This window comes from Antennarius striatus, chromosome 11 (genome assembly GCF_040054535.1).
Source record: "Antennarius striatus isolate MH-2024 chromosome 11, ASM4005453v1, whole genome shotgun sequence".
NCBI classification, from domain to species: Eukaryota; Metazoa; Chordata; class Actinopteri; order Lophiiformes; family Antennariidae; genus Antennarius; species Antennarius striatus.
The window spans coordinates 17524422-17544309 of NC_090786.1; the positions used below are offsets into that span (position 1 = coordinate 17524422).

Consider the following 19888-nt stretch of genomic DNA (forward strand, 5'->3'; position numbering starts at 1 on the left):
ATGGGGAAGCCTGCAGATCGTTCCTCCATCATCGAAGCCAATCGGCAGATTTAACTCGATAATCGGACTGCCTCGGTGCGTTTGGACCGGACCGGACCGGGGTGGGGGGGCGGGGGGGTACACATCCTGTCTCTTTGCGTTGCAGCTCCACCGATCGAGTGCTCCCTGCCCTCCAGCCTGCATCTGATCGTCACACAGAGGTTTCCCCCCCTGCTGCATGCGTAACATCTCCGAGTCCAGCCGCGGTGCTCACCAGCCTCACCGCTCGGATCCCATCGTCCGACACGGAACGCGCACGACTCCCACGGAGGGACGCGCCGAGGCGGGATTTACCTCCACGGGTTCGGTCCACACCGAAACCAGGCTGGGATTTCCTCTTATCGTTTGATATTTGACAGATCCTCTATATCCCCGCGCTTGTGTGTGTGTGTGTGTGTGTGTGTGTCTGTGTGTGTGTCTGTGCGCGCGCGTGCGCGTGTGTGTGCGCGCGCGCCTGTGTGTGTTGGGTGGAGTCAACCCGGAATTCTCCAAATTGGAAAAGGATTGGCACGTTTCAGGTAGGTCGGAGGCTGTAGCCTACATAAATCTGCGTGTAGTTTATCAACGCTGCGAGGCATCAGTGTGTTTTATGTGATTCTTTCACGCACAGTGATTTTATCCTAACGTGTGGTTCGCTGGTCCAACCAGGGCCGCGGCTCGTCCGGTGTGTGTCCACAGTTTTATTCCCTTTAGAAATAGAAACGCTCTGCAGATCGGTATCAACAATTAGCTTCGTTACATTCCGGCTTCATCAGAAATGAAGTTAAAGCTGCTCATCGCACCGTGTGGGCTTCAGGGTGGCTGAATAGTAGGAGGCAAAGGGCCTCATCGCTCCCTACGAGGGTAAACTAAAAGCCATAAATTGGCTCTAGATCCATGAAGGAATATTATTTCACCGTCTGCTTCCCTCTTTGCAAGATATCAGTTTTCTAACCTCCGTGCAGAAAATGACAACAATAAATCGATACTTAAAAATGAACAATATGTGTGAATGGATCCAACAGCCCCCAAATTAAATTCTCATATTTCCATATTATAAAGCGCATCTGTGGTGCCAATTCTCTTGGGGTGTATGGAAGTGGGGGGGGGGGGGGTCGTGATATTCTCAGATAAGGCTGGTTGTAATGGAAGCTGCAGCTGCATTGATTCACATGGAGAAAGTTGAGAAGATGAGCAGAGTGGGTTGAGGGGCAGATGAGGCAAGTAAGGCAACACAAACCCCAAAATGTCTGCTGAAGTGCCGCTGAGCAAATTGCTCCAGGGGTGTGGCGATGAAGGCAGCTGTAAAGAGAGTTACGACGCCCCCCCCCCCCATTCCAAACTTCTCCCAAAGCCTGTTGTTTGGAAGATACTTGCAAAAATATGATCCCATATGGAAATCGGAAGGCATTTGTCTACCTGGTGGGGAAAGGCTCCTAGCAGGGCAGCAACATGACAGATGAATGGATGCCCCTTTTAGGATTTAATGTTATGCTCATTGACTTCATGTGTGCCCCCCCCCCTTCCCTTTTTGTCCCTGTGCCATCACAGGAGCACCATGAAGGACGGTATCGCCAACAACAGCACGGCCAGCATCTCTCAGGCCAGGAAAGCTGTGGAGCAGCTGAAGATGGAGGCCTGCATGGACAGGATAAAGGTACTGGGCTGCGACGCCAACCGTCGCTATGAGCAGTCATGAGCAGTCATGAGCAGACATGAGCATTACATTTGAACAAAAAGATAGGATGTAGGGTTTGATTACTGAGGTGGAAATACATCCACTGGGTTTCAAAGTGGAGGTAGTTCCAGAGGGTCCACAGGTGTCATCCATTACTATCATCATCATCATCATCATCATCAGTGGGGACATGTAGAAATATTTTCTTTATGGATTTAAAATATTAAAATGCTTTTTGTATGACGTGAAATCTCAAAAAATGAAGCCCCGCAATCTCAATTTTATAATTTTACATCTTTTTTTAAAATTTTTTTCAGTGAATGTAGTTTTGGAGATGACCTCATGAAATTCAGTCAAATACAGTCAGAAATCTTGTCTTTAGATGCAAATAAAATTTTATATAGAAAATATTATTCGTAATGAGCTTTTTAATTTTTTCATGCTTATTTGTGGCAGGTCTGTCCTTGAATGAGTTCCTGTTTGACAGAATGAAACACGAAACGTGTCCAACGCCTCTGTTCTGGACACATGCAGTGTGTGTAGAGACACAAGTAGACCAGTCAGCAAATGTTTATTGATTATTTTTCTTAGTGGTTTAAATCACAAGCGGCACAGTGGGTAGTGCATATCAAGAAGGTTCCGGGTTTGATTCCTTTCTGTATGAATTTTCTGTGTTCTCCCCGTGTCCGCATGGGTTCTCTCTGGGTTCTCCGGAGGGTTCTTCATCCCACCTCTAAAAACATGCAACTGAGGTGAACTGATCACTCCAAATTGTCCAAAAGTGTGAGTGTGTGTGTTTGTTTGGTCCTGCAATGAGCTGGCATCTCCTCTGGGGTGTACCCCACCCTTTGCCCATAGCCAGCTGGGATAGGAGCCAGCAGACCTGTGAACTGCAAGGTGGATAAGCGGCTGCAGAAAATAGATGGTTGAATGTTTAATGATGAACATGTTTTAAAACAAAGTCACCAAAACAGACAGTGAATGAAGAGAATGAATAGTGTCAGAAACAAGAGCACAAAAAAAACAGGTGGACGCCTCCACACAACCCCCAGGAATGTGTCTTACAGCTGGATCTGGTGTGACTTCAGACATTCACACTTGCCTCCAGCTCTTCGTACATCCATGACACAGCAGAGGAGTGACACAGCAGAGGAGTGACACAGCAGAGGAGTGACACAGCAGAGGAGTGACACAGAAAGTGATGTAACTCGGTTGCTACATTATTAGCCTCCCATCTGACCCCACACTGTGCTGTTATTGTTTGGAAGCTACAAGCCCACTATCCAAGAAGCATCCAGAAACGTCCCCACCGCAGAAAAATAGGAAGAATGGATGTGCTGATTCAGCACCTCAACAGATACAACACACACTTAGTTTACATGACGTGACACTGACTCTGCGAAACACATCCATGTTAGACAGAATCCCAATACTTGTGTTTGCACATGAAGCTGTGTTGTGGTTGTAGTCATTCTATGAGTATATTTATTGTTTCACAGTCCATCTGAAATACAGGAAAATGTTTTTTGTACACCATCGATTTTAGTTTAGTTTAGTTTTACCATTTAGTAATAAGGAAGAGGTCTGTAAGTTTCATGGTTGGCACATCTCACCTGTGAGGAACGGAATTTAAAAAAAAAAAAAATCCAGAAAATCACATTGTACGCTTTTTAATAAATTAATTAGCATTTTATTCTGATACATCAGAAAACCAGATCTTAATATTTGGTTGTAAAACCTTTGTTGTCGATGACAGAGATGAGACGTTGGCTGTGGTTGTTGACCAGGTTAGCTCACACTGCAGCAGGGATGTTGGCCCCCTCCTCCACACAGAGGTTCTCCAGATCCCTCAGGTTTTCTGGCTGTCACTGGGCAATACGGACTCTCAGCTCCTCCAAAGATTTTGTTTTAGGTTCGGGTCTGGAGACTGACTAGGTCACTCCATGGACGAGTCCTTAGTGGCCCTGGCTGAGTGTTTCAGGTCATTGCCATGCTGGAAGAACCGGCCACAACCCATTTTATTCCATGATGGTGGTGTGTTACCAACGGTAACCTCTGTGGTCGAAGCTGTCTTCATGTCATTAACCAGGTCCTGCCATGTAGTTCTGGGCTCATTCCTCACCTTTTTCATGATCATTGATGCCCCACGAAGGGAGATGGAGCCCCAGACTGAGGGAGATTGAACTTCATTCTGGAATTCTTTGATTTTCTAAGAACTGTGCCAGTTGTCCTGTCGCCCGTCCCAGCCCGGTACAGGTCTACAGTGTCCTTCAACTGATCTTTGGTCTTTGGCCCATGATGGAGAGGTGGAGTCTGATTGAATGTAAGGACAGGTGTCGTTATACAGGTAACAAGTTCAAACAGGGGCAGTTAACACAGGGAATGAGTGAAGAACAGGAAGACTTCCTAAAGCAAAGCTACCACGTCTGTGAGAGCTGGAATTCTTACTGGTTAGCAGGTGATCAAATAATTATTTCATTTAATAAAAATAAATAAATAAATGTGTGTGTGTATATATATATATATATATATATATATATATATATATATATATATATATATATATATATATATATATATGATACAGCGTGATACAGCGCTATCACACTCATGATAGGCAGTTTAAAAAACCGATATTGATTTGTTTTCCATCTGTTATTCTTCTCAGGCAAAACCTGATACCCATATTACCCACAATGCAACTCAGTCAAATAGTTCAAGAAGAGGTGAGGGCCCCCCATTTAAAAGATCTAAATCTCATAGTGCAGATTTAGATTTATTTGTTACTCATTTTGTATAAACTCACCCTGAGGGGAGCAAGATGGAAGGTGCAAAGATATTGTATTTTGGCTCTTCATTATTAATAGGTGTGTGTTTCTTTCTCACATGATTTTAGCCAGCCAGAGTATTCTCTCCTCTTCCCATTAAAAGTCTGAAGCTACTGTTCAAACATTCCCACTCAGCTTCGACAATGGGATAGATTCTCCGTAACTGGTGGACATGTTGCCCCCAGCTTTCTCTAAATCCTTTGTCCCATCACCAACTCCATTTCACAGCAGGATGCTTTGCAGTGTGTTTTCTAAAAACTATAAGACAGTGAGGTAAATGTCTCTCAGTATGTTTCAGTTCATATTCCTTATGGCTGTAGACCCCACTCACCTTGGAAGCACCAGTGTCACCACCACTCTATCAGACTACATCTGCTGTCAACAGGAAGTAGCACCAATGATGTGAAGTTGGGATGAACGTAGAGGCACAGTGGCCTACAGTGATGGCTAATAACCTCTGCCTTTAGTTACTAGTACTATTAGTACAATCATAGAGATTTTCTTGGTGAGCACTCTCTTAAGAATTGTGCACGATTATGATATCAGAAGTTCCCAAATCTGCAGTGCTCACTTGTTCTATGTAATATTTATGATACCATAACCCCCTATGACTTTTACTGAAAATCTGTTCAGGCTTCATTACACAACACTGGGATAAAAATTGACTTCACTATACTTTAAATTGACAATAATGTAATACTCTCTGCAGTAGAGAGTTCATTATTATTCATTGTATAAGACCATGACTAGGTTGTATATATTTCTGACATTGAAAAGGTCTTCTACATTCATAAACATGTTGTTGGACAAGTCCTGTCATCTCTACTCATTCAGTATGCTGGTCACGATGACCCCCACCCCCCCACCCCTCCTGCCAGAGACTGCTCACAGCACTATAGCAGGTCAGGAAACGTCATCCATACTTAACGTTAAAAAAAAAAAGGAACTCTGTTCTTCTAAACAAAGGGATTATCGCCAGTTTGTTTTCAGAGTTGATTTGTAGTTAAAGTAGTTGAAGACCCCTGATGTAAAATAAGTTGCAACGTCTATTCCGTTTCTATTTATTTTTGATGTTGACGTATCTTTCAGTGACTTTGTCATTTTTATCATCAGAAATCATTTGAGCCACGTCACCATCAATGCACAGATGAAACCTGACTGATTCTTTAATGAACCACTTTATCAGACCAAAGATAGAGTTTAAAACCATTGTAACAAAAGCACCAGCAGCAAAGTACAGACCTCCAGTGTTTCATTTTAACCCAGTCATTGGTTAAATGATGCATTTAAATGTTGTTTGCAGTGGATTAAGTGCGTTGGTCAACATTAATATTACCACTGAATTGCAATTATGTAATATTATGTGATGTCAACACAGTATATTAATATTTTGAATGCAGTAATCAAGACAATGTTAAATCATCACATTAAATGTCACTGGTGTGCTTTCCACAGTGTCTTCTAGCTCAAACAGTGAAATGGTGACAGTTTAAGTCTAACTAATGCTGAGATTTCAGAAAGTTTGGTTATAGAAATAAATCTCTGATAATTTAAGAGGAACCTTTTAATGCATATATGGTGCATGCATGGTAAAAGATGCTAGTAAGCATCATAGAATAATGCCATAATCCTCTTAGGTCCAAGTAACATTTCACATTTGAGTATTTGGAAATGGAACTGGATTTTTAACAAAATATCAGTTGACTTTCTGTCATAGTGTAACACATTATCAGAACAGAAGATGATCATTCATTGTCCCGTGATGCGCTGGCGATGCATCTGGGGTATACCCTGCCTGTCGCCCGTAGTCAGCTGGGTGTAGGCTCCTCTTATCTTCAAGAAGATGAATGGATGAACGAACCAACGAATGAATGTTTGTGTTGTCAGAGTATACTTAAGGATCTGGACTAGTAAGGCTATTATTAAATATTGATATTTAGCATTTATTAAATAAGTTCATAGAATTGCAGCATTGAAACTGTGTCTGATTTAAGTCACTGGTTTTATTGTCATCTTAATATTTTGAATGCAAATGTTGCCTCTGGTCATCGGACAGAAATTGAAACTTCTGCCGTTTCTTTCAGCGTAGTTACAATTTGTCAAGATCAAGCACCAAAATTAAAAAATCAATTTCATATCGCTACTTTGTTTTTCAACAAACTTTGATGATATGAAATTGTGGTTCAGAAAATTACTAGATTTCTTTTTGTTTCTTCAGAACAGTTCTGCGCCAAATGTGAGATTATTCTTTCCTTCAGTCTGAAGTGCAGACATGACAACAGTTGAAGGTGATGCCTGACTACAACCTGACTCGTCTCTAATCAGAAGATTGTTAAGATTCATCTTATTCCTGGTACATCTTGTACCTGATGGCAGACAGAACAACATAGTGAGTGTGAGGTTTATAGGCAGCCAATCTACACACTGATGGGTTCATTATTCAATAACCATTATATAATGCAATCAGCATGTAATTAAATATCAAAGATTAAAGCAAAAAAAAAACCCAAAACCCTCTTTTCCAGCTTAGTGATGAAATTAAAGATGAAAAAAATTTACTGACACATTTCACGAACTGTATTTTTATGATTTTTTTTTTTTGCTTGTGTGTCATAGTACCGATTCACATAGACAGGAACAGGAGGGAGTTGTTGGTAACATGCAGCAAAGGGCCCTCGTTTGTCAGAACCAGGACACAGAATAACATTGAGCAGATATTCTTGTAAGATTATTGCAAATCAAATAGTTATGAATTAACCTTGGTTCTCAGTAGTTTGAAAAAACCTCCAGTAATTATGAGACAAGGTGGAGCAGTGGACAGTGCTTTTTCCTCACAATATGAAGGTGTTGGGTTTGAGTAAAAAAGAACTTTAGTTAGTCGGATGATCATTAGACAAGCAGCTCCTCATTAACAACCGCTTGGCACTTCAGGTGTGGAGCTCAGTGTATTTATTAAAAATTCTAAAAAAAAAACCCAAAACACTTGAATGCAGCATGGATGAAAAATGAAACAAAAACGAAGGAGGAGAAAAAACATTTTGTTTCGTGTGGTTATCCCTCTAGTGTGGTGAGGGGATCTGATGAGGTGCATTAGTGACAGGAGCAGACTCTGGGCTGATGATGGAGGGATGGCCATGTCCTCATTCATTGCTCAATCAGCCAAAGGAATGCGATCTGTGCTAATTAGAAGGACTCTCTTTCCATCGTGAGGCTGTGTGTAATTACAGTACACAATCTGGCTTAATGACACACACTGTGCAATGCCATTCCTTGTCCTGCGGGGCTCTATTCCAATATGAAACTCTGGCGACAGTTACATGCTAATATAATTATTGTATTTACTTTGATTATGACAGTAATTAAACTGTTTACTTGCAATGCAAGAGGAGGCTTTGTTAATGTTCCCAGACTCTGATTAACGTCTGATTTAAGCCAAATAAAGACAGAGATTCAAAACAAGCCTGCAAAAACATTTCGAACACGTCGTGCCTGTTGAGCTGAGCTGCAGGCCGCTCCCCCTTTGCCTGGGCATATCAGGTCTGGGTGTGTCCCCCAGAGGAGGGAGCTGTGGGAAGGAGCGGTTGCATTGTCTGGATGCGGGAAGAAGATACTGCAGAACTCAACCTTGTTTCAAAGAAGGAAGAAGGAGCCGGTGAGCGTTTAGAAATGTTGTGCGTCTTTACAGTTTTGCAGTGTGTTGTGGGTTAATCATGTGTTCAGGGTTAAATCTAATGTATTGAAGAAGTCATGTGATTAAATTGCAGGGTGACATGTCAATTATTTAATATCATGTGAATGAAAGTTAAATTAAAAATGTGCATTTTAAAGGAAATTCAAGTTTAAAGTAATTTGATAATTGTGATAATTATTTGTATTTACGTAAGTTAAAAGCTGCCAAAATTTGTAAGGTTAAAATAATTGAATGATGCTTCAAAATTTGTTTGGGTGCTTTAAATGTGGGTATTTTCTACTTATTTTCAAGGTTAATTTCTAGTTGTTGAAATGACTTAAAATGTGTTTAAAAATTAAGCATTTGATTTTGGAGCATACTGTTTGTGGTTTCTTGGGTTACATTTTTTCTGAATTTCTATTTGTGTTTGTAATGGAAGGTTTTTCACCTGTGTGGCCTAACGACTTTCAGAGAATAGAAAGTGGATTCCTGGTCTTGAGTGAATTCCAGTCCAATCTTGTGAAACAAGATCCCTCTCAAGTGGGGGAGACTGCAGTTTAAACCCTCACAAGAGTGAGAGGCACTTGACAGTGAAAACCCCACAGTGAAAACTGGAACTGAGAATCCTGAACAGCTACTAGCCAGGCCTGGAGGGCCAAAGGCCTGGTAACACACTGCCCACCACCCTACCCAGTCCTGCTGGAAAATAAGATGGCTGACTCAAAGGCAGCTTACAGCCAATAGGACATCTGCAAAGCAGCAATTCTCCTGACTAGCCAACAACATTGTCTGAATGCACACCATAATGTTGGAGGAGGAACTCAGGGACAGTTCATAACTGAGGCCAACAAATTCATGGAAACCAGTGATGATGTGGCGGCCCAGCACTTTGCAGAGGTGGAGCTGGATGTGGATCCTGAAGAAGTTTTTGGACTGAGCGAGCAGCAAAGGGCCGATGTTGGGAAAACTGCAAATGAATGTGACATGAAACTGAAAGAGCTGAAGGACCTTATCCAGAAGACACTCTGGGCCAACTTCGGAGAAGAGGACTGACAGTGGCAGTAAAAGAGAAAGTAAAGAGTAAAGAGTGTGATGTCCTTTGAACCTGGCGGGAATAAAGAGGCCTTTGACTTCATGTTCGACTACATGGAAAGACTGGTCAAGAAGGCAAAAGAGCTGCACACACAATGGAAATGATGAGCCCCTCCTGCTGAGCAGAAAGACTTCCAGCTGCGCATGCGAGGGCTTGAGCAGATGATTCCCAAGTTAATGTCCAGAAAGGCAGAGTTCATTGAAACAAAAGCTAAGAAGACACTGAAAGAGTTGTGAGTGCAGCTTCCATCAACTACCCAACATCAGCCATTCAACTGAAGCCGGCCTCCCTCCCCCGGTTTACTGGCATCAGGCGAGACTTTCATAGCTGGAGAAGAGACTGGGAAAACCCTTCGTAGGCAAGGAGAACCCACAGGTTCGAAAGAAGTCAAAAAGTTTCTGTTTGGATGAAAAAATACTGAGAGATTTTTGATTGATGATCTACAACACAGCAGAAGACATCTTTGGGGTCCTGGAGAACAGATTTGGAAGTCAAACTGCAATTGCCATTGAGATCGTTGATGAGCTCCAGAGACTTCCAGTTGTCAAAGGTCACCAGCCCAAGAAAATTGTTGAGCTCATCCAAGCTGTTGAGAAAGCCCTTGAAGACCTGAGTGATCTTGGTGACACCGGCACTTTAAAGAATCCTCTTGTGACAAAGCCAATTGAAAGTAAGCTTCCTGTTGCATTGAAGAAAGAGTGGCTTCTCTATGCAGCTGACCCTAACCCTAACCCCAGCAGGGATCAAGATAATGCAATTATACGTCCTTTACCCAAAATCCAAAGGATGATCAGTGATCAGTTCTGGTCCAGAAAACCTCTTTGACAGTCTTCTTGCCTTCCTCAAGACCAGAGAGAGTATCTATGAACAGCTGGACCAATTGAGGGATGAAGAGCTGCCAAGGAAAGAAATCCAACTTGAGCAAAGGCAAGCCAGAACCAGAGCCTCAAACCAGTCAAGTAGCTATCTCCTAGGGTGTATCGTCTGTTGGGACATCAAGCATAAGAAGCTGTAATTCTGCAAAACGTTCTGTGTGCTTCTCACAGAAAAGAAGGCTGTAGTACGGACATTCGGAGCCTGCTGGAAATGTCTGAAGGTCCATGATGATAATATTCACTGCAAAACTTCATTCCTGTGCAAAAATCCTGAGTGTGAGGATAAGAGGGCCACATACCACCACTATTATCTCTGTCCCAATGCTGAAGCATCCAGAAGCAACGCAGCCCAGAGGAGGAGCAAAGGCAGTACAGTGGGAGGAAGCAACGAGAGGAATCACACCGAGGCCCAGGACAAATCCTTCAGAAAGCTCTCACCTGAATTGGCCCAGCAATGCCGGAAACATATTCTGCAACTCAGCAGTGAGCACCCCCCATGTTGCAAAGAGTCAAGTCTTCTGGCAGAGAGCGGCCCAATCATGTCATCGTGATGGTTTTGGAGGTCACAGCTAATGCTGAACAAAACATTGGGACCCTGATCGACCTAGCTTCTGACACCAATTACATCACTCATGAGGCAGCAGGTCAACTCAATCTCATAAGTGGAGACATCATGCTTTTGGTCTATGGTGCAGGAGGTATGAAAATCTTAGTCAAAACAAAATGGTACTTTCTGAAGATCCGTGTCAGAAACCTCAAGAGGCACTACCAAGTCCCACCAGCTGGTTTGCTATGGCCTAGACAGAATTGCAGACATCCACAGACATGTGTCGGCCGTAAAACTGCAAGAGTTCTTCCCAGACGTCCCACTCAGTGACCTGGTCAGGCCAAGAGAGATCTACCTCATTCTAAGTCAGAAGGAGGGTCAGCTGCCTCCGCAGAAAATCCGCACAGTGGGGGACCTTGTGCTGTGGGACAGACCAATGGCAAGGCAGTTGCTGGCACCCATCCTGAGTTGTTTGAGGAAATCACTGTATCAGCCCACACGTCAAGAATGCATTTTGCAAGGTCTATGAAAACAGCTGCTGTTAAGTATGAAGAACACACCTGCGTATTCCCCGTTCAACCTCCACAAAGCCAGCAAGCCCCAATTGCCATCCAAAATCAGCAATCCAGTTGTGCAGCTACTACATCCAACTTCCGTGAGTGGTGGAAATGGAACAGTATTGGTGCCAGCTGTGTCCCAAGATGTGGGGGCTGTTGTTGTGGAAACTGTCAGCCAGTCAGTAAAGAAATTACCCCCATGGAAGGAAGGGAGCTGGATGCGGTAAAGAGCACCCTCACATAGGTAGGTGCTGATGACCACAGTGAGAAGTCTCACTGGCATGCCAAGTACCCCTGGGCAGAAGATCCAGCCACACTACTAAGCAAGAGTATCGCAGTTGAAGCCACATTCCTGAGGATGGACAGGCAACTGGCCAGGAAGCCAGAGTGAAAGGCTGCCTATGCTGCTCAATTTTACGAGATGGTCGAGCGCAGAGCCGTCCTTCATGCATGGACTGGTCCAGTGTGGTACATCAGCCACCTCATCGCGCCCAACTCACACTCCTCCACAACTCCGGTGAGACTGGTATGGAACAGCAGTCAAAAGTGCTGAGGGGTAAGTCTCAATGATTTCCTGTTAAAGGGCCCTGACGTCTTCAACTCCATTCATGCTGTGCTTCTCAAGTTCCGGAGGAGAGGGTTGGCTGCTTTGGGAGACGTAAAAACCGGAGGGGAGGGTTGGCTGCTTTAAGAGACGTAGAAAAAAAAGCACAACTCAGTGGGGCTCGAAGACCAAGAGGTGCATCTGCATAGGTTCCTGTGGCATGACTCTGAAGTGGAGGAACTGGGTGAATATGCAGTCGCTAGAGTTAACATTGGAGACAAGCCAACAGGTTGCATTGCTCAACTCGCCATGAGAGAGACTGATAATCTTCCCCAGTTCAGCCATCTTGAGGAAGATCATTGTGTGCGACAGGAATACAGCTATGTCGATGATGTATTGACCTCTCATGACAACTTGGACCAGCTTTCAGTCATCACAGAAAATGTGGAGAATATCCTTTTGGCGGCACGGTGGAGTAGTGGTTAGTACTGCTGCCTCACAGCAAGAAGGTCAGGGGTTCAAACCCCATCATTTCCTGCGTGGCCTTTCTGTGAAGAGTTTGCATGTTCTCTCCGTGTCTGAATGGGTTTTCTCCGGGTTCTCCGGTTTCCCCCTATTATCAGGAAAAGCATGCATCTAAGGAATATTAGGTCATGTTGGCCCGTAGTGGTGGCGTACCCAGGGTGCAGCGGCTCTAGACCGACTTTCCATCTGGTCTTTCAATTTCATTGTACCATCCCTGTGTATAATGACAAATAAAACTCTTTGTCTTGAAAGCAGGAGGGTTCGAGTTGAAGACGTGGGTCTTCTCTGGTCAAAGTAGGAGGGAGCCTGTCAGAAAACAGGAACAGGTCGCTACTCCAAAGACTCAAATCCTGCCAAATCAGCTCACAGAGGAGGACAATAAAGCTCTTGACCTCAGCTACACCTCAGAGGATGACAAGCTTCATGTCATAGTGGGTATAAACTTCTCAAAGACAAAGAGGAAAATTAGACTCTTCAAGGACTTTTAACTGGAGCAGGTGAGAGTTCAGATGCCAGATCCACTGACACGCTGAGTGTCATCAATCCAAGTTTCTGGACTGCATGACCCGATTGGCCTGACATCACCTGTAAAGCAGAAAGGGGCCATTTTTTGTTTTGGAGAGCATTTCAGGAGGCCAAACCCAGGTGTAGCACCATCAAGGACACTTGGGACCTTGCTCTATCGGGAAAGCTCAGAGAAGATGCAGTCACCCTCTTTGAAAAATATGCTCAGCTGAGCAAGGTCAAGTTCCATAGAGCCCTGAGACCAGCAGGTGCACCAACTGAACTATGATGCAATCACTTTCTCTGATGGCAGCGAGCATGCTTATGGTGCCGTCCTGTACCTGTGGTGGGCCTGTGACCAGGGTTTTACGGTGAGACTTGTGTAGTCCAAAGCTAAACTGACTCCTCTAGACCACAAAGGGGAAGCAGTCAAGGCAGAGTTGTGTGGAGCAGTGTTCACCACACTCTTAAAGAAGTACTCTGAGCAACATGGACAAATTTAAGTCAAGCAGTGATACCATCTTCCAGCCTTCTCAGCTGGAAGGCTGGAGATTGAGTGCGACAGGTGGGGGTTAACGGATGATCAGTGGAGCTGGAGACACTCACACAGAAGACAGTGAAGAGGGAGCTGTCAGAAAGGACGATTGCATTGTCTAGGTGAGGGGCGAAGATAATGCAGAATTCAACCTTGTTTCAAAGAAGGAGCCAGTGAGTGTTTAGAAATGTCCTGCAGTTTTGCAATGTGTTGTGGGTTAATCATGTGGTCGGGTTTAAATCTAATGTATGGAAGAAGTCATATGATTAAAGTGCAGGGTGAAATGTCATTTATTTAATATCATGTGAAAGAAAGTTAAATTTAAAAATGTGCATTTTAAGGGAGATTCAAGTTAAAAGTAATTTGATAATTGTGATATTTGTATTTATGGAAGTTAAAAGCTGCCAAAATTTGTAAGGTTAAAATAGTTGAATGATGCTTTAAAATGTATTTAATTTGTTTGGGTGCTTTAAATGTGGGTATTTTCTACTTATTTTACAGGGTTAATTTCTAGTCGTTGAAATGACTTAAAATTAGTTTAAAAATTAAGTATTTGATTTTGGGGTTTATTGTTTGTGGTTTTTTGGGTTACATTTTTTCTGAATTTCTATTTGTGTTTGTATTGGAAGGTTTTTCACCTGTGTGGCCTAACGACTTTCAAATAAAAGAAAGAAAAAGAAAGTGGATTCGTGGTCATTGAGTGAATTTCAGTCCAATCTTATGAAACAAGTTCCCTTTCAAGTGGGAGAAACTGCACAAGAGAGAGAGGCACTTGACAGTGCCTTCTGACTGAGATTAGTTTTATTTTAATATAATTCTCTTCTTCCCTCTAATAAAGCAGCTCTATGACTATGACCTTAATAAAATCAGCCATTTAGATTAAAATGAGGGTCAGCATCATTAATTTTATCAGATATTCGACCAAATACCCATCAAGCTAGGGACACTCCACGTATCCCCAGCGGTACGTAGTAACTTAACAAACTAATAGACTCGACCAAAGTGATGAGAAAAGGTAAAAACTGTACCTGTTTTAAGTTTGCATCTTACCATTGTCTGTTTGACCTATAGCAGCTTAGCATGTAGGTAACACAGGGTAGCAGTGACCTGGCTGTGGACAGTCTCCTTCAAAACTTACTGCTTAGTGGTGATGTAAACATTCCTTAAAGTGATTGTTGTACTCTATTTTCCTTGGTAAAGCACAACATTAGCAACACTTTCTTGCTGAATCCCATGTGTATTAATCGACCAATGTAAATATTTCCCTAAAAGAAAAACTGCTCGTGCACAAATAACGTTGGTTTGTTTGTTTGTTTGCTTGTTTGTTTGCTAGTTTGTTTGTTAAACGGGAACATATGCGTGATTTGTTTATATTGACACCTTGAGGAACTAATGTGGCCTAGGATGGCGAGGTCAGAAATAATAGAGAGACTGATGGTTGTAGGATTTTTATTGCATTTCCTCACAATGAAACAAATAGAGCGTATTTTTGTCCTTTTATAGATACAGAAATCTATGCACCAGAAATTACTAAACTTTATCCATATAAACCATATTTGTGTAACTATATTAATTTACAAACTTTAAAGGGACAGGAAAGTCAAAATGAACCCGTTGTATTATTTGAAGTACACAATTAAACATTTTGGTGGTATTATATTTTTGTGATCAATGGGGACCTTGGACAAACAAAATATTAAGTTACGAGGCGCTCCATGACAGCGGAAATGACTCAAACATAGACATTGGGGTGAATTCATATCATAGCCATTACATAAATACACAGCAAGCGACAACATAACAAGCTAACATTTTCACTTTTATTTATCACGAAACCATCTGAAATCAAGTCATCATCAAATACGGAAGAGGAGTTCCTGTGAACCCAGCTGGGGGTGAAATGATCCCCTGTAATTACGACCCAATGTTATAACTGCCTTATAACTGCAAATTATACAAGCCCCTATATAATACCAATCAAGGAGATAACCCCTTGAAATCTGAGGTCATTGGTGTAAATTAGTAACAAGCCCCGGTGGAAACAAACCCAATCAATTGACCTCTCTATCACTTTTCATATTGCTTACTTTTCGCGAGTGCCATAACCACATGATAATCTGGTCATAAAAACATTCATATAATACCTCCAGTAGCTCCAGACATTAATTATCCACTAAACCTTGGGAATTCAGAATAAATACTATGGGTTGTCTGAAAATGATCTTACCTTCAAATCTCTTTCAAAATCATCCGTGGTGAAGTGCTCATTGCAGATTCTTGGATCTTTGGTCATTTTGACCCTGTTTATCTGTGCTTTCCATTTCTCTCCAATCTTTCCAGAAGGTATTCTGAGGAAAGATAGGTTCTTATCTTTGTGTTTAACTCCTGTGGTGTTGGAACATTCATTCACCTCGCAGGTAACTGTGATTTTATCAGATGTATCGCTTCATTGATCGTATTGTGATGTAATGGCTGCCCTGACTGATGAAGTGACAGGAGTCACCGATGACGTATGACCCCACGTGACGGTGCTGCTGCAGCACAGATTTTAAGGTTTCCTGACACCAGGGATGATTCTAGACGTCTGGAAAATTTTTTTATTTTTTCATAATGATAAACAAAACATATATTACTTTAAAATGAGTTTACTGTTCCTTTAACCAATTTTTCCTGAAAATGTCAAAATAATGCAGTAACAACACGTTTAAAAATGGATGATGGTGGATATTGTATTGTAGAGAGCAGAGGTGGGCGAGGTGAGTTGGCAGGAAGGAGATCAGGTGGCTCTGTCCTCCGTGTGCGTCCCTCAGCCTTCGCCTTCCCCCCGATGCAGCTGCTACCCTGCTCTACATTTGAGCCTCGCCTCCCGTTACCTTCCACTACGCTCCAGAGTGGAAATCTACATGCACATGTTGTACTTTTACATTTATAGTGACTGTTTGGCAAATATAATCTGCTCTTGTGGGAGAGCAGTGTTAAAGGTCATGCCATCACATTCGTCAATTGTCTCTGTCAGATTTCTATTGCCTGCGGTTGATGATGGGTTTACAGTATAGTCGCCACAGGCAGTGACAAATCTGAAACATTAATCTACGTACTTCTTTCAATACAAAATAGTTATGATAAATTTATTCAGGATCAAGTTTATCTCTGAAAACATTTTTCCTGAGAATGAACCCACAGGGAGTTTTGATCCGGCCGGGGCTTCAAAAATAAAAGATGATTTTCTAGTACTCCATTTATTTAACATCAGTACATTCAGCAATCTCCCCCTCATGAAGACAATTTTCATTCATTATCATCATCATCAAGTGAACAAAGCCACATCATCATCAACCCATTATTCAATATTATATAGAATTTATGAAATACAATCTTTCAAAAGATCTGAAAATTAACTTCTTTTTTTTTTTAATGAAAGCCTTTCTCACCATAAATGGGTAAAATGTTGAATTAACTATTCACCCATCCTAGTTAGCTGGCATATTTGTAATCCGACATTTGGTTTGGAACCAAATATTTTAAAAATTTAATGTCATTCTCATCACCTTCAGTTTCTGCTGTATTGCACCTTTTTTATCTAGCATGCTAGCTTCTAAATCAGGGAACTATTAGAATTTTAACATTGTGAGCACATTAGCTGGACAACATGCTAAATATTAATCCTACATATACATCATCAAATATCATTACATGCTTGCATTAGTTCAGAACCCTTCCAGACATCTTTGACAGTTCATCATTCATTCCTGTGTGTTTCAAGGAGACGAGGCCGTTTGACTTTGACTTTATATAAGATGTACAAGCTCTTGAATCGACATAAATCATCTAGCCAGTATTTTTGAGGCGATAAGGGAGGAAATGAAAGAAAGGTGCAACAAAGGTCACTTTTCTGCTCTGAACTCTGTTTTAAGATGCAATGTCCTTATGCAGGGCCTGAGGCATCATCCTGAGCATCATCCTGTCAGAAACACCAGATCACAGATTTGTTTTGTTCCGTCATGTCAGGTATCCAAAGCCGCCGCAGACCTGATGGCGTATTGCGATGCCCACATACGTGAGGACCCCCTCATTGTGCCTGTCCCAGCCTCCGAGAACCCGTTCCGAGAGAAGAAGTTCTTCTGCACCATCCTCTGATGACCTGCCGGTAGAGCTGCATGGATGACAGCATGGCGCTGCCTTGCTTCTCTGTCTTCACACACCTGAAACTACTGGCCATAGGCATTGAGTTCATTTTGCCAGGCAGACACTCTGTTGTTGGTCGGCTCTGTCCTGGTGGCTGAACGATTTTTGGGAGTCAACTACCAAACTGGCTACCCAATGAGCGTATCATGTCTTGTTAATTAAATAGTTTTGTTCTTGCTTTGTTATTAGAGAACAGCCTTGCTCAGTGCTTAATGAGATGAGAGACGTTTTCTTTTATTGTGCTAGATCTTAACATGCCTCAGGAAACAGACATTTGCCCATTTATTCCCCTTCGCTTTTATCAGAATAACCCATTAATCTTTGTTTTATCTGGAACAGATCAGATTTGGCTATTTGTAGCAACATTTTCTGAACTACTGCTCAAATTTGACTCTATAGGGGCTTAGATTTCAACTGCCCTCCGCGGTCAGCAGCGGTTGACTTGCTCGTTTCAGGGCTGCAGTCGGGTTCTGATTAAAAACAGAACCCTTACCTTACACTGTAAATTATTTCTGGTGCTGCAAACTGAATTTATAAGAAGAAGGAGGTGTTGCAAATAAATAAATAAACAGACTGTTTATTGAGAGGTGCAGAGCTAATGTTTCAACGTTGATATGAGTTCTTCAGGGTTTTATCTCGAGCCCCCAAGTCACAAATTATTTATGAATCTGCCACCTCCTTCCAAGGCCCGCTCTAATGTATTCCACCTTGGCTGTTCTGTTTGATTTACTTTTCATACACTTTATCCACTTCAAATCAGAGACATTATCGGTTAATCCTGGAGTCCCTGACTGGAATATTTTTGCAAGTTACAGGAGATCATTTTCCCCTATTTCCATAACGGCCTTGTTTATTCACTGGGCATGTTTCCTGAGCCTGATTCTTTTTGCCTGTCCTAGAGTGAATGGCAAGGCCTTTGACATTAATGCCAAACCAGGGGCCTGCATGTTTCTCCGCTCCTTTTTGACAGCCTCCTCTGTTTCTGGGGTTCTGTCAGTCTTTTAGGGTGTACAGTATGTTACAGTGCCAACTTCTGTGAGAGCAGTGTGATCCCCACACTGTGGTCCCACAGCCTTTTCCTGTTTTGTTTGTTTTGGAAGAAAAAGCACACTGTCGAAACTTTTCCTTTACATAGTAGTCAAATAGATTTGCTAATTTTTACAATGAATTGTTATGATCGATATTAATATTGTTATTATCAGTAGTATTATTGACTATTTGTTGCACAGCACTGACTGCTACATGACGTGTAGTGCTACTAAGCTTGTACAATATATAGGAGAAAAACATTTATAAACCATGCAATTATTGATACTATCTGAGTATTTTTTAAGAATAATGTTAAGGGTCAGTTTACATAATATGATTCCTTCAGTGGTTCAGGAGTTTTGCATCATTGTTTCTGAAACATCCAAAAAAAATTCTTCTTGCTACTTGAATAGCCATCACAGAGGGAATCAAACTGATACTGAACTGAAACACAAACCATTAGATTCAAATTGTTTTCAGGAAAATTATTGTCTTTATTTCCTGTCTTAAAAGAACTGAGACTGAGCTCAGGGTGCTCTCACTCACATCTTACAGATGGTGCCAAATCTGAAACAAAAAATATAATGGCTACAGATGAATATTGCATGGATTGTTTCTATCTCAAACAGAACTATTATGAAATATTGCCTCTTCATTGACTTTCTGGGTGCTAGTCTGTACACCAATGGAGTCTGGATTTGGTGACAATGTGCAGCTGTATTAATGAATGGGGGAAAAAAGCATTTAAATAGCTTTGTAATTCCTTTGATGGATCAAATGAATTAAATGGCAAATGGCAACCCAAAAGTGCTGTGTCTTCAGTATTTAAGCCTTCCATCTCCAACTGCGTCATCGTGCTGCCTGCAAATCGTTGTGGGTCGATAACAGGAACACAGTATCTGGTGTGTGGTGGAGACCTCCTGTGGCTAAGCTGAACCACAGGCCATCTGGAGACACTTCATGTGTCATTTCTTGTTGTTTGAAGATTTGTTTCAAACACAGTCAGATTGACGGCGTAAAAAGAATCCATGAGCTCCAGGTCAGATGAAGAAGACTGTTAGTCAGTAGCCAAACCTCTGGACCTGTGCCGTGGTTCTTTTAATGCATGTATTTACCGTACAGTCTTACTTGCAACAGACAGATCAAATCAGGTGATATTTAGGTCATTGAATTTGAGTGTGCAAAATGTTTCAGACACTTTTGAACAGTAACAAGACAAGTCAGCATCATGGTTTCCCTGAACTGACCCTAAAGGGTCAGAGAACCATCTAGTTTCTTTCTGGCTGGTTTCATTTGAGCA

At 42.1% G+C, this 19888-nt stretch overlaps 1 protein-coding gene across 1 annotated transcript; it reads left to right on the top strand.

Annotated features, from left to right (window-relative positions):
- The first annotated feature begins 245 nt into the window (after nt 1-245).
- LOC137603935 (guanine nucleotide-binding protein G(I)/G(S)/G(O) subunit gamma-4) lies at nt 246-17954 on the top strand. The gene is made up of 3 exons (XM_068327806.1): nt 246-557; nt 1570-1675; nt 17383-17954. The coding sequence occupies exons 2-3, from the start codon at nt 1577-1579 to the stop codon at nt 17509-17511; spliced, it is 228 nt and encodes a 75-aa protein (XP_068183907.1). The 5' UTR covers nt 246-557; nt 1570-1576; the 3' UTR covers nt 17512-17954.
- Nucleotides 17955-19888: the final 1934 nt, after the last annotated feature.

Bases quoted from the DNA above. Each gene is read 5' to 3' on its own strand.
- LOC137603935 (XM_068327806.1), top strand. From the start codon at position 1,577: ATGAAGGACGGTATCGCCAACAACAGCACGGCCAGCATCTCTCAGGCC. The intron at 1,676-17,382 runs GTACTGGGCTGC...CCGTCATGTCAG, and splicing joins CCTGCATGGACAGGATAAAG to GTATCCAAAGCCGCCGCAGA.